The sequence below is a fragment of the Procambarus clarkii genome, chromosome 65, assembly GCF_040958095.1.
Source record: "Procambarus clarkii isolate CNS0578487 chromosome 65, FALCON_Pclarkii_2.0, whole genome shotgun sequence".
Taxonomy (NCBI): domain Eukaryota; kingdom Metazoa; phylum Arthropoda; class Malacostraca; order Decapoda; family Cambaridae; genus Procambarus; species Procambarus clarkii.
The window spans coordinates 23860598-23875884 of NC_091214.1; the positions used below are offsets into that span (position 1 = coordinate 23860598).

The 15287-nt window shown below is 39.6% G+C and overlaps 1 protein-coding gene across 1 annotated transcript; it reads right to left on the reverse strand.

Annotated features, from left to right (window-relative positions):
* Positions 1-5026: 5026 nt before the first annotated feature.
* Positions 5027-5470, reverse strand: LOC123771216 (octapeptide-repeat protein T2-like). Its single transcript, XM_045763667.2, has one exon. The coding sequence runs from the start codon at positions 5468-5470 to the stop codon at positions 5027-5029; it is 444 nt and encodes a 147-aa protein (XP_045619623.2).
* Positions 5471-15287: the final 9817 nt, after the last annotated feature.

Consider the following 15287-nt stretch of genomic DNA (forward strand, 5'->3'; position numbering starts at 1 on the left):
TTTTCCCCATAAGCACAGTGCAGAAAATATGAGGTTTAAAACCAAATTCTAGGGTTCATTTAGGTAGCACCAAGTGGGATAGTATGAAGATGATATTAAGTAAATCATTGTTCTACTTTTAAATGAAGTATAGGTTGGACAATTTTGTAATTCATTAAGAAGTGACTGGAACCCATACTGCCAGGAGCACTATGCAACTGGTGTACAGGAGACCTTAACCACTCGACCATCAGTGACCGTACTGTCATTCATTACAGTTCCAAATATTGGGTCCTTTTATTAGCATGGCATGTTTGTAGAGATTTGTTCTGGGAATATGCAAGTGATATTTATTTTTGGTGATTGTGATTCTAATCACAATGATTGTGATCATTGTGGTGATTGTGATTGAAAGTGATTTCTAGCTCATGGGTTCTATTACATCTATCTAGGAAGAGTTTCAAAACACGATTTGAATTTTGGAATAAAGTTTTGGACATGTGAATAGCGCAAGAGAATGTGTGGAGTGTATGTTTATCATGTTCAAGGATTTAAACAGGCTGTGTGTTATCTGATAACAGAATTTGCTATAGATTAGATAGCTGATTTTTCCTGGGTGATGATGGGCTTGAGGTAGTTTGCAGTGGTTGAACCCCCCATGCACAGGTACAGTAAGTTAGGAATAGATTAGTGGATATTACAGTAGTGTAAGAAGAGCAGAATAGGGGAATGCAGGCGATGAGTCACAATAACATGGCTGAAGTATGTTGACCAGACCACACTAGAAATTGAAGGGACGACGACGTTTCGGTCCGTCCTGGACCATTCTCAAGTCGATTGTCGTCGTCCCTTCAATTTCTAGTGTGTGGTCTGGTCAAGAATAGGGGAATATACTATTTGATTTTTGAGAGAATACAAACAGTTTTAGACTTTTTGGTTATGTGCTACATAACCCCCACCCCCCAAAAATTTTTTTAAGTCTCTTGTCCATGTATAGGCCAGGGATCTTTCCCTAATTTTTACTATTAATGTTGACATTGTTTATATGAGGGTGCATTTGGCTCAACGATTTGTTTCCAAATAAATTGCAAAAGGTCTTTTCTAAGTTCAGTGTGAGTTTGCCAAAACTTACACAACCCAGCATTGGGCTATACTTGTCCAAGTTGGAGCTGATGCCAAAGACGCATTCATATATATTTTACATGTACTTTATAATGACAAACTTTTTCTAAACTAAATTATTGATAATGTATACCTGTTCTAGAATTTTGTGTATAGTTAGGCTTAGTTTAGATTAGGTTAGGTGCTTTGGTTTTATTTGTCATTATATATATTTGAGAGTACGTGGACAACCTGTCCTCAGGTCCTGCTCGTCTGAACAATGGTCAACCTTAAAGACCCATTCAGCCATTTAAAGGTATTGTACTGCACGTGTAATGAAAAACAGTATTTCATCAATATAAAATAATACTATATATTATTATTTAATTTACATTTAGGCCTAGGATAGATTAGATTTGGTGTTTAAGTTCGGTTTATTATTTTTATTGCAGTTTCTCGTCTATGTTCGTCCAAATAGAGGCCAACCTCAAGCTCGTTCATAAATTTTAACACAATGTGCATTCAAGATCAGCATTTTATCAAATATATATAATATTTATTTTTTGAACATTTTTTGCAGTTAAGCATAGTTTAGGTTAGGTATTTAGGTTCTGCTAGCAATTATTTGTATTTGCAGTATGATGGTGAAGCATTTAGGTAAATGCGATTCAAACAGGGCACAACCAAAGTATTGAGTAAAATTCAAACATCATTAGTTGTGATTCGTCGGTAAAGTCGATCAGTCTCCACCAACAAATGCCAAATATTAATAACATGCAGCCATCAAACCTCTTCTTTATAAATGAAAAACTCTTTACACACCAATCACAACATTTAGAGAGATACGATTCGAAAAAAGGTCGTCAGCGAAGCACTGCTCGAGAAATGTTCGAACGTCAACAGTTGTGAGTCTCGTGTGTAAACAGTCAGGTGGACACTCAGTAACTATTCTCAGTCAATCTACAGGTCTAATGACGTCTGCTGCCATACAACCACTCACACAGGGAAAGGCAAACTGCAGGGTGTAAGTACAGTTTAATTCATTCATTTATTTATATCCACAAGAAAGTACTTCTGGGTTGTGTAATTCTTCCATTCTTGCAAACCCACAAACACGCATAGCTTCTGGTCCTTAATCTAATTAACAGAAATGATTACTCATCTTAGGAATCATAATAAAGTAATTTGAGTTAGCTGGAGTCAGCATCTATTTAGGCAAGAGTACATCATACAAAACTACATGAACAATAGAGGGGTCATAAGTAACCTATAAACAGTGCCTAAAGCCACTAAAACGCAGAGCATTTCGGGCATCTTAAGAAAACTGTAGGTCTATATAATGCTGCATTATTCTACAACAAGGTAGACATACTAAAATATTAGGCTCAGTTCCCTAGCTCTAACCTTTCCCACGACCGCTCACAGGCCGATATATATAATATAGGGTGCATAAAAGGAATTAAATTATTATGCAGGCTGGTGTACATAATAATACAAATCTAGTGACTAAAATACATTAGATACAATATGTAGTTGCAATGCTTTTGAAATCCATATTACGCGTTGCGTTCCAAGTAAGCTCAAATCTCCCACAAAATATATATAAATACATTGAACCTCTCCTCTGGGAGGTTGTTCCTCTGCACTTTAAAACAACTACGTAATTAGTGCAATTATCTATTCCCTATCCATGGTTACGTTAGTTTAAGGTTATATTAGGTGAGGCTAGGCTTCATTATGTTAGGTTAGGCTAGGTTTTATTATGTTTGCTTGCGTTAATATGTGTATTATTGTCAAATATGTTCTGACAAACATATTGTTGTTTGGATATGAAGATAAGGGAAGAGAGCATCTCCCACCACATTAAACATGAGGAATCATTGCTCTCTCTCCCCCAGAACTACTGCGTAAAACACTTTTTTTTCTTTATTTAAGAAAATACAATATAAATCATATATACATAAGTTATACAAGGCAATACTACATTATAATTATCATTGAACAAGTGTTTCATTATCACAGAACATGATCTTTAAAACCTCTGAATGTTATACTTATTTTTCTTTAAATGATTTACAAAAAATGGAGATTATATTTACATTAATTTACAGGGGAAATTATTAGTATTCCTGCCAACCCAATCACCTTGTGTAGACCGTAGTACTTATATCTATGTGAACCATCGTACATAACATAATGGAACATTAGATGGTTGAATTTGGTGTTATTCACGTTAAGAAGTCTGGAAAAAATAAAGATGAAAACCAATCTTAGCGAAATACTCGAGTATTTACCGATCTCGAACCCATTGTTGATGTGACGACTTATATTGAATTTTGTAACTAGCTCATCAAGATTGTAACTTGCTTAGCTAAATGAATTGTGGGGTTCAGTCCCTGAGCCCATTATGTGCCTCTGTAACCCTTTCCACTACCGCCCACAAGATGGGTATGAGGTGCATAATAAATGAACTAAACTAAGTAAGTATTTACCGTGTCGTTAATGTACTGTTTACGTCGTTCAGGACGTAAAGAGCAAATAAAAAAGTAAAATAATTTTGAAAATGTCACCACATGGTACTGACCTCATATATATATAAGGCGTCACAGAGACAGTAGTAAACTTACGGGCTATTCATGCCCATGCCACCTTTAGGGTGGCTTAATCTTTATCTATCCATCAATCAACTGATAGCGTTACGGGCTATTCATGCCCGTGCTATTTCTAGAGTGGCTTAATCGTCAAGGATAGAGTGGTGATGGATAGGTAATACGATCGAGGATAGAAACATTTTAAACTATATATTTTTGAACTTATAAACGGCTCCCTAGGGTCGCCAACTACCAACCTTCCCCAGGATGCAAGCCACAACAGTTGCCTAACTCCCGAGCACCTATTAACTGCTAGGTGAACAGGTGCATCAGGTAAAAAGGAAACGGTGCCCCCAAACGTTCGCATCGCGCCGCGGGAATTGAACCCGGAACCTTTCCTGTGTGATCCGAGTTCAAGTCTTTCATCAAGCAATAGATATCTCCACGGAGCATTCATACTCAAGTGTTGCCTAGGTATTACCTTCCACTTTAATTACATCCTAAGTGGTCTTTGGGGGCACGAACCCTGGCGGGTTTGAAACACTGCTCTTGGTTATACACAGAATATGTATATATAGTCATATATGTGTGTATATCACGAAAATAAACACGTGATTAAAAATGTGGCAGTGTCAGACCACGGAGGAAAATTGAAACAGGAATTTCCTTAAGTACTTTCGTATATTAATACATCTTCAGAAGGAGTGAAGTTCTCACTCCTTTTGAAGATGTATTAATATACGAAAGTACTTAAGGAAATTCCTGTTTCAATTTTCCTCCGTGGTCTGACACTGTCACATACTCATATATTGAATTATTTATATACAAAAAGGTACAATAGGTTTGTGAGAATACATAGCATAGTAATTACAATCCTGTAAAGCCACTAGTACGCGCAGCGTTTCGGGCAGAGAATATATATATACATACACCTTTCATATAAATAAATAATAATAATGTTTATTCAGGTAAGGTACATACATACATACAAGAGAATTTACACAAATTGATAGATTTATAGATAGAGCTAGTACATACAATGCCTAAAGCCACTATTACGCAAAGCGTTTCGGACAGAACGTCATATAACGTATAGAACAGTATAGTCTACTGAAGTTGTATAAAACTAGATATACTTATCTTAATAACAATTGGTTACGTATATTATTGTTTGCATATATTTTTTCAATTTGTTTTTTTCATTATAGGCGTGATTGATTGATGTTTGTATCTATGTTTATAGGCCTCTCCACCTGAACGTTTGGGGTTCATGAGGCTGTTATTGCAAGCACTGGACACCTCGTATAATAATGATAATGTTATTGACAGAGAAAGAATGAAGGATAATGTATATACTATGAAGTTAAATCGTTCTTGTTACTGCTGATGTATATATTAGTCTTTGGTTTTATTGTTAAAGTTTGTTTATTTTTTAGCCTTGTCATATTTTTTGGTCTTGCAAGCTGTTTCTTTCCCTTGTCCTCTTCTCCTCTTTCTTGTCCTCCTCTTCTCCTCTCCCTTGTCCTCTTTTTCTCTTCTCCCTTGTCCTCTTCTCCTCTCCCTTGTCCTCTTCTCCTCTCCCTTGTCTTCTTCTTCTCTTCCTTGTTCTCTTCTTCTCCTCTCCCTTGTCCTCTTCTCCTCTCCCTTGCCTTCTTCTTCTTTTCCTTGTCCTCTTCTTCTCCTCTCCCTTGTCCTCTTTTTCTCTTCTCCCTTGTCCTCTTCTCTCCCTTGCCTTCTTCTCCTTTTCCTTGTCCTCTTCTTCTCCTCTCCCTTGTCCTCTTCTTCTCTACATCTTCCATTTTCTGCTTCCTGGTGCACTCCGCACTTCACTTTGACTAACTCTTCCTTTAAAACCGTGTGTATGGGATGGGAACACTAGCCTGATCTTACACGAAGACAACAAGTCACACTTGCCACACACACACACACACGTGGTTAGAGGTATTATTAGGCGTTCAAGTTCAAGTATGTTTATTGAGACAAGAAAAAATACATTTCAAAGGGATAGAGTAGCTTAGGCTATTTCTACCGCCTCGGGTTTATTGGGAGTACACACACACACGACATTGACCCATCACTACCAGACTGTGTGGGGCAACATAATGCTCACACACTGCCTGGCGCTGTCACTTAGTGTACACAAACACCTTCCTACCGTTCACCCTTCCATTAATAATATCACAGAAGAGATAATATCATCTTTGACAGTGACACTCAAAGGGCAGAAAGTACGAATATAACGAGACACGTTTAGAATCGAGGAATATATACGGACAGCACACAAAAGATCCTCTAATGTGGCATTGTAATTGCCTGAGTTAGGCTGGGATGTTGATACTTGCGACAGGTGGCTGCAGGTGATGAATTCCCCCGATGGTGAACACTAACTGTAAACTGTGTGAACAAGAGCAAGGACACACGGGATCATCTGTGTGATTCATTATCATAGATTCATCAGGAATCTGTACACTAATTGATTGACAGTTGAGAGGCGGGATCAGAGAGCTGAAGCTCAACCCCTGCAAACACAACTAGGTGAGTACACTCTCCATCACATCAGTTCCAAATGCATTACATTTATTAACTACTCTTGACTGAAAAAATTCTTTAAATGGCTCATTTGGGTACTCAATTTCCACCTGAGTCCTCTTGTGCGAGTATTATCGTGTTAAATAATGTCTTTATCTACCCTGTCAATCCCCCTGAGAATTTTGTATGTGGTGATCATGTCTTCCCTAACTCTTCTCTCCTCCAGTGGCGTGACGTGCAGTTCACGCAGCCTCATAACTCATTCGTTGTTGTTATGGAACAAGTCTAGTGGCATACCTTTCAACCTTCTCCGACTTCGTTTTATGTTTGACACGGTATGGACTCAATGCTGGAGCTGCACACTCCAAGACTGGACTGACATATGTGGTATATAAGGTTCTAAATGATTTCTTACACACGTTTCTAAAGGCAGTTCTGATGTTAGCCAGCCTCGCATACACCGCTGATGATATTCTTTTGATGTGGGCTTCAGGAAACAGGTTCAGCGGGATTTCAACTCCTAGATTCTTCTCTTTGTCTGTTTTATTGAGGACTTCATCTCCCATTTGGTACCTTGTGTCTTGTCTCCTGTTCCCTCCACCTAATTGCATTACTTTACATTTACTAGAGTTAATCTCTAATAGCCATTTGTTGGACCATTTCTTCAATTTGTGCAGGTCATGTTGTAGCCTCTTGCTATGTTCCTCTGTTTTAATTCTCCTCATAATTTTCGTATCATCAGCAAACATTGAGAGGAACGCGTCTGTTCCCTCTGGGAGATCGTTTATATACATCAGAAACAGGATCAGTCCAAGGACTGACCCCTGCGGGACTCCACTTGTGACGTCTCGCCACTCTGAGACCTCACCACTCACAGTGACTCGCTAGTCTTCTCTTGCTTAGGTACTCCCTTGTTCACAGGAGTACCTTCCCTTCTACTCCTGCCTGCATCTCCAATTTATGAATTAGTGGCTTTAGGCATAGTATGTAATAGCTCTATCTAGAAATCCAACATTCTGTTTGTAATTCATCTTGTATGTATGATGTATGTATGTATGGCGTGTGTGTGTGTGCGAGTGATATGGTGATTGTTGTTGTTGTTATAGATTCAGCTACTCGGAACAAGTTCCAAGTAGCACGGGCTATGGTGACCCCGTAGTGGACTTACCTGGCACAGGAGCGGTGGGATAGGGTGAGACTATAGTAATCCCCCGCAGGCCACAACTCTCCCTCACCCATGACTCCCACACGCTGCCGGAGACGACATAGTTTGCTTTACCTCTCACCTGGCCTCTCACTCTCTCCTCACTCTAAGCATAGAGGAAGCCAACACCTGGCCTTGAGTGTCAAGCCAGCGCTTGAACTCATCCCGCTTCTCTGTCACTTTGCCAAAGAGGTTTTTCACTGGCTTTATGTCAGAGATGAAACGTATCCAACCATTTCTGTTCTACACGGGGTTCGAACCCTGGTAGACCACTACTTTCTTTATGCATTTCAAGAGAAGCGTATAGGAGGTAGAATTCCTAGACAACAAGGCCGAGTGCATTGTGTGAAGTCCTAATTAGGCTTCAACGGAAGTCTCAGGAACCCTAGAGGATTCAGTGGAATCCCAGGTGGCATTGTTTTTTTACCATGTCGTGGTGTAGTTGTCTAGAGCGTGCTTGGGAATACGCAATACATAGGTTCGAATCCTCCACACGGCTCCTGTTGATTTTCTCATTGATACGTCCTACCTTGAGGTGCTTCCGGGGCTTAGCGTCCCCGCGGCCCGGTCGTCGACCAGGCCTCCTGGTTGCCGGACTGATCAACCCGGCACGTTAATGTGATTTCTGTGTGCAATAATAATAATAATAATAATAATTATTATTATTATTATTGGTGGGGGTTGTAATATAAAATATTATAAATTAGTGATAAGATTAGTATTCATCATTGTGGAAGCAGTAAATATTTGTAGGTTCATTAGGATCAGAAATATTATTGTAATTGTAACTTACTATCATGTATTCTCCTGACGGCGGAGGTGACGAACACACTCTCCCAACGGCAAGGCGCTGAAGATATACGATAAACAAACGAAAATAAAAGATAAATTGCTCCATCCGGCAGAAATCCGACCCTTTCTTCATTGTGGTGACGTCACAACACGGCTCACACACGAACGTCAACAAACAGCCGAGGAACGTCTATTGCCTCTCATCCGGATTCACAAAGATTCGTCCCTTTTCCCCCCCCCCCCTTGCCTCCTCTCACTTCTATCGTCAGTTAACGATAAGATAACTTTTCTAGATATCTCTATGATGCCGCGATATTGGGTAATTTGGGGTGAAATGGCACGTGTGTGTGCTGACCTATTTGTGCCTATAGGATCGACCTTAGCTCTTGGACCCCCACACACCCAGTTTCTAGTACAATGGTTCATGACCTATTTCTTATCGTATCTACTTTTATAATTATGAATGGAGCTTGCTTCCACAACTTGTTCCTTTAGTTCATTCTAGTTTTCCACTATTTTTACGCTAAAAGAAAAGTTTTTAACATATCCATCTAATTCTCTAGCCTCCAGCACACCCTCCTGTTTGGTGGTATTCATTGTGAACATTTCCTCTTTTTCCACTTTATCAATCCCTCTTTAAATATTTTATACGTCTCTATCATGTCTCGTCTCTCCTCTTTTCTAGCCTCGTCGGTTCTAGTTTTTTTCATTCTTCATATCCCATTCTTTTTTATTCTGGGACGAGCCTCGTTACAAACTCCTGAACCTTTTCGAGTTTTCTTTTTATTTTTTTTAGATGGGGCTCCACGATGGGGCGACATACTCTAAAACTGGTCTCACGTAGGCAGTGTACAGAGATCTAAAAGCCAACCTTATTTAGGGTCCTGAATGATGTTCTAATTTCTGCTAGTATAAAATATGCTGCTCTTGTTGTTGTTATAGATTCAGCTACTCGGAACAAGTTCCTAGTAGCACGGGCTATGGTGAGCCCATAACTTACCTGGCACAGGAGTGGGGCAAGTAGCACGGGCTATGGTGAGCCCGTGGTGGACTTACCTGGCACAGGAGCGGGGCAAGTAGCACGGGCTATGGTGAGCCCGTGGTGGACTTACCTGGCACAGGAGCGGTGCTTGTGTGCTGCTGATGTTATCCTGTTTATATGAGCCTCCGGAGTTTGTTAGGTGTGATGTTATGTCCACTCCCAGGTCTTTTTCTCCAGTCGTTACACGAAGGTTGTTTACTTTCCTTCTGTACCGTCCTTTTGGTCTTCTGTCACCTGTTTCTGATTCCATCATCTTACATTTGCTGGTGTTAAAATCCAATAGCCATTTCTCGAACCAACTGCAGCTTATTTAAGACATCTTGGAGAATCTTACAAGCCTCATCTATCTCAACTCTTATTATTAATTTTGCAACGTTTGAAAACATTGACAACAGTTGATGCTTTTAACATAATGAGAAATAGCAGTGAGGTACTCCGCTTGTACCTCATATTCTGTGTGTGTGGGCTATGTTGGTACTCTATGTGTGTGTGTGTATGTTGTGTGGGGTGGGCGCCTCATAATTAAGGGATCGGATTCAGTACCTGTGTAAATGCATTATTTAGGCTTCCTGCCCTCTGTATACGTACATACGAGAACAAATATACGCAGTCTTACAAATACGTACATACTCAAACGCTGCTTGTGGGGTCAAGAACTGCAGCAAGGCCATATTAATTCTTATTAGATACGTTTACATATTCCCATTCGTATATCCATCAATATATGTACTCAACACACGCACAATACATGTACGCATACACCACCACACACATACAGACATTTCTGATTTGGACAGAAGACATGACGGCTATCAGACTAGACAAGTCACATGATATATATTGCAGGAAGGTGCTAAAGTCTCATATAAGCCATCAACTCAGATCTTTAACACATCACTTCTGACATGGGAGATACCAGACTGTTAGCAATAAGACAATATTATTGTTAATTAAAACAAATGACAAACGGGAAGCTCTAATTAATCTGCAGACCAGCCAAGGTTCTGATAAGGGAAATCCTGTTTCACTAAATAAAATTATATAATAATTTTATATATATCAGACAAAACGGAACGGTGGGGTTGACTGCAGGTTCCTAGACTACCTGGAAGCTTTGGCTTTGGCCTGAGAATAAAGATAACCTTATGGGAAGGTGAAAGGAAGGACAAATGGAGAATGCAAAAATTGCAAAGGCCTGATCCAAATTCCGGGTGCTCGCAAGGAACCTCTGGGTTCTATAATCGATCGTCACTGATAGTATACCAATCTCGCAATGGAAAATCCATCGTTCCAACAACGAAACAGTATTGGATACTCAGTTCGCAGACTTCCACCAACACTGTTACCCTCAACCTCCAGAACACGCTAAATTATACTCTTCGATCTCTGTATGTCCTCCCAGCTCTTGCGCGCCCATGTTGAAGCCTAGCGTCATGGCGGCCGGGCGCGCCGCTCCTGACTTGCCCTAAACTCTTGTGTCACAACGTTGAGAGATTCCTGCCTGGCGTGTACCTGTCGTCGACTCTCATGTTAATACATGAGGTCCAGGTTATGTATAAAGGGTCCCGGTAGTACAGTCGGGTTCGTTCTCAACGCCCAATCGAGAATTCCGGATTCGAATCTCAGGCGGGATAGAAAGGGTTGTGCACATTTCCTTTTCACTTAATGGCTGTTCATCTAGCAGTAAGTAGGTAATGAGGAATTAGTCAGCTTATTGCAAGGTTGCATCCTGGATAGGGTCTGTAATTCGACCTGTGGGAATCTCGATATAAGCCTAACGTCTATGAATACACTATGGCTGCCAGTTTTAAAAGCACTACAATCACCTTCTGTGGTTGACTGCTCAATAAATCCCTGAACTGTAGTTTGACAAATCTCTAACCCTGTCCATGGAGGACAGAAGAAAATGTATATATGCTGGTTAGCATTGTAAATGTGTAGCCACGTCTGTGGTAAAAAATAATAATAATAATAAAATGTCCCCCGACACAATTAATTATTATTAAATACAGTAATTAGGTTTCCACTCCACAGACGAAGGTATTTGCCATACTTCCTGCTCTCAAATTTCTGTATATCTTCAATGTATACACAGTAGTAATGGTTCTATAATTGTGCTCAACTTATTATAGCATAATTGCATTCTTGTGTATACAACTAGGCATAGATATAACCAAATTATTAATGATGTAATTATAATATTCCATATCGTATCAATATGATGAATTAGCAGCAACAAAAATTATATGCTGTCAAAGGAGTAAATGATTATATCCTTTTATTCCTTATTAGACAAGGTATCCCGCGGTGCCCGGGACAGTCTGTCTCTCCCCCCCCCCCACCTTCCATTCTTCCCCTCTCCCTCTCACCCTCTCTCTCCCGTCTCCTCTCTCTCTCTCTCTCTCTCTCTCTCTCTCTCTCTCTCTCTCTCTCTCTCTCTCTCTCTCTCTCTCTCTCTCTCTCTCTCTCTCTATCCGTACTAAAATTGTATCCTAGCATAAATAACTTTGCTTTTCCAAACTAATAGTTTGTTTCTAGTGGTGTTACGGGCACCCCGGCGCCCATCGTAGAGCGGCGTGGTGAATAATAATAATAATAATAATAATAATAATAATAATAATAATAATAATAATAATAATAATAATAATTGCCCGAAACGCTTTGCGTAATAGTGGCTTTAGGCATTGTATGTACTAGCTCTATCTATAAAGCCAACAAACTTTGTAAAATCTCTTTATGTATGTACCTTTACCTAAATAAAATTATTATTATTATTATTATTATTATTATTATTATTATTATTATTATTATTATTATTATTATTATTATTAATAATAATACTTTATTCGTAAGAATATGCATATAAAGAACATAAGACAGAGCTGACAGGAGTGAGAAGGCGTCTGCTCCTGTACCTACTTGTGTAAAAAAAAAATGGAAAGAGGGTTGGTGGGAAGGAAACAATATACGGGAGACTGTAGATAAAGAATATAGGCACTTGAGAATCTTGAAAGTGTAGCAGATGTTTGTTGACGGTGCGGGTAGCTCTCATGGACCGTATCACCCCTCACAATAAACACCTGACCACCCCCTCTCTCCCCCCATAAGCCCTCACCAATTATTATGGTATGAGGGACGCCACCCAACCCCACCCATCCCTACCATGCCTTTCCCTAGCCAGCGGTTAGCGTGGCCCGAACCACATGGATACATCCCTGAACAGACAATTAGATCCCGGTTACCTCTCGTTACTGCTAGGTAAACTATATAGGTGCAGGTGGGAGGAAACATGCCCAAACGTCTCGGAATTGAACCTGGAAACCGTTGGGTTGTGATCAAACTGCGCCGTAGGATGGAAATAGGCACCCAAGCGCCAGACACGAATTTATTATATATCGATGCAGAAAATATTTTCTCATAGAGACATTACAGTATTATTTGTGTATATCCAGTCTACCGGTCAAGGGACAGGTATTTGCTGCTTAAAATACTTAATAAACTTTGCCCAGTCAAGTTCGATATACTCTCAAGAGTCAGTATGTAGCGTACGGGCTGCAATAAACTTATTTTGTCATTCTGTCCAATTCTTAGGCTCCAATATAAAAAAAATTGAAGTATTTTATGTAAATATATATATATATATATATATATATATATATATATATATATATATATATATATATATATATATATATATATATATATATATATATATATATATATATATAATATGTATGTATTATTTGAAACGAGATTTTTGCGTTTCTCACATGATGACAATGTAAATGTAAAATGAGGAAATATGTGATATGAGTAGCAAGGTTTCTGGCCACAGCCAGCAATCGAGGGACCCGGATTCAATCCCGGTATCGGATAGAAACGGTTGAGCACGTTTCCTTTCACCTTGTTACCCCTATTCACCTAGCAGTAAAATAGGTACCCGAGAGTAAGGTAGCTGTTTGGTATTTTCTGGGGAAGGTGTGAAGGTGGACTAGGCCCTAAGGGGGTACTTCAATAAGCCTAAGCGTGTGTAGGCTTCTTGTCCCCGAGGGGGGGGGGGGTACCGTTACCTGTGGCGGGTACCTGGTCCCAAGTGACGAATCGTCCAGTCTTGAACATTGTATCTGTTCACTCTGTTATTACCTTGTTCTCCACACTTCATCCCCTCTGTGAACTGGAACTGGGTCATATTCTCCAAGTTCACACATGTTATTGAAGGTCCAGCCAGTAAACCCAGTAGACCTGCCGGTGTAAAGTACCTGGAGCTACGTAATTGCTTAATCCAATCTCGTGTTCCTGAGAATATTCTCATAATGCACCAAAGTTTACCGGTGCTGACTACAGATTGTGTGTCGCTGTTTGACAGACCATCTTGCGAGAAGGGGGTCTCTGTATCATCTAGCTTGGTCTTGACACAAACTAACTATTCATATAGTCTAAGGTAGCTGCATAAATGTTATTTAGCCATGTTAATGAAACATAAACAAAATGGCTCAGTTTTTCACCCACCAAGATGGAAAATCTTCGATTCGGACTTTTCATATTCTACAGGCAACCAAGTTCAGTGGGACTTCAAGCTGCTATCTTAAAAATCGATAAAACAACTAGGTAAAATAAAACTCGCGTTCAGCTACCATATATGAATGAAAAGACATATCTTTACACACAAACTTTGAATATCATATAAAGTACCTGAGAAATTAAATAAGATATCTGAATTTCTTACAAATGTACCTTGCTACTGTGTCCTTGGTAAGTATTGACAAGGAGGCTGTCACACATGTATAGTGAATATCATATCAACACCCTCGCCATGACATTGTGGGGGGGAGAAACAATGTCATTAGGCTTGAACTCATTTCAAGTTTCATTTTGGACATTATGAGATTTCAGATAATTATTCCCGTAGACTTTGCAGCTCCTGTCAACAAAAACGCTGTTGATGTGTTATTTGGTTCATGGAGAGAAGTTTTCATCCTCTGACAACACCCCATCAACCAGCATGATGACAGCTATGAACGAGCAGGGAAGAAGCCTACACAGTCTGCTGCGTGATAAACCTGTAGCGGAACTGACAACCCTCCAGCCTTTTTCAACGAAAAGTATAGTCAATTTAAAGCATTCGTGAAATCCAGTGACGACATACTAAACGCGTTATACGTGTTTGTGTCGTCCCAAAGTATAATTGTCGCAAGCGATCTCACAAAGCCGCCATTGGGAAAAAACAGAATGTGTATTAACGCATCAGGGAAAGAAGCCTGACCACTGAATCCTTCAACAGGTACCAAACTGCCTCAGATTGCTCGAGCATTGTACATGGAACTGGAAGATCTGTCAACCAGAGGTCCTCCACAGGGACCTGCCACAGAGTTGGGTTGGCAGGTGGTTGGAAGCCTCGTGACATACAACATCATACCATCAGCTCCAGTCTTGCCGCTCAAGAAGTGTGTGGAGTCGAGAGTATACACAACAAAGGCTCCCTCGTGGGTGGCAGTTCACCTTCCTTGGACTATCTGTATAGAGGTGAACACAACTTTCACACAAACACAACCACTTGTCCTACATTTAAATACAATATATATATATATATATATATATATATATATATATATATATATATATATATATATATATATATATATATATATATATATATATATATATATATATATATATATAAATATATATATATATATATATATATATATATATATATATATATATATATATATATACACGAGAGAAAGAGAGCATGTATATAAAATAAGGTTACTCAGTGTTAAAAAAGATAATTTTCCTGTGTGGAGACTTTACACACACACACACACACATAGGGGCCTCGCGGCTGAGTAGTCATTGGTCTGGGGTCGTAGTCCTTAGGGCCCGGGTTCAGTCCCCGGCGGAGGCGGAAACAAATGGGCAGAGTTTTTCACCCTGTTGCCCCTGTTCTCCTAGCAGTAAAATAGATACCTGGGAGTTAGACAAATGCTTCGGGCTGCTTCCTGGGGATGTGTGTATATGAGCATGTGAAAAAAATATGTAGTAGACA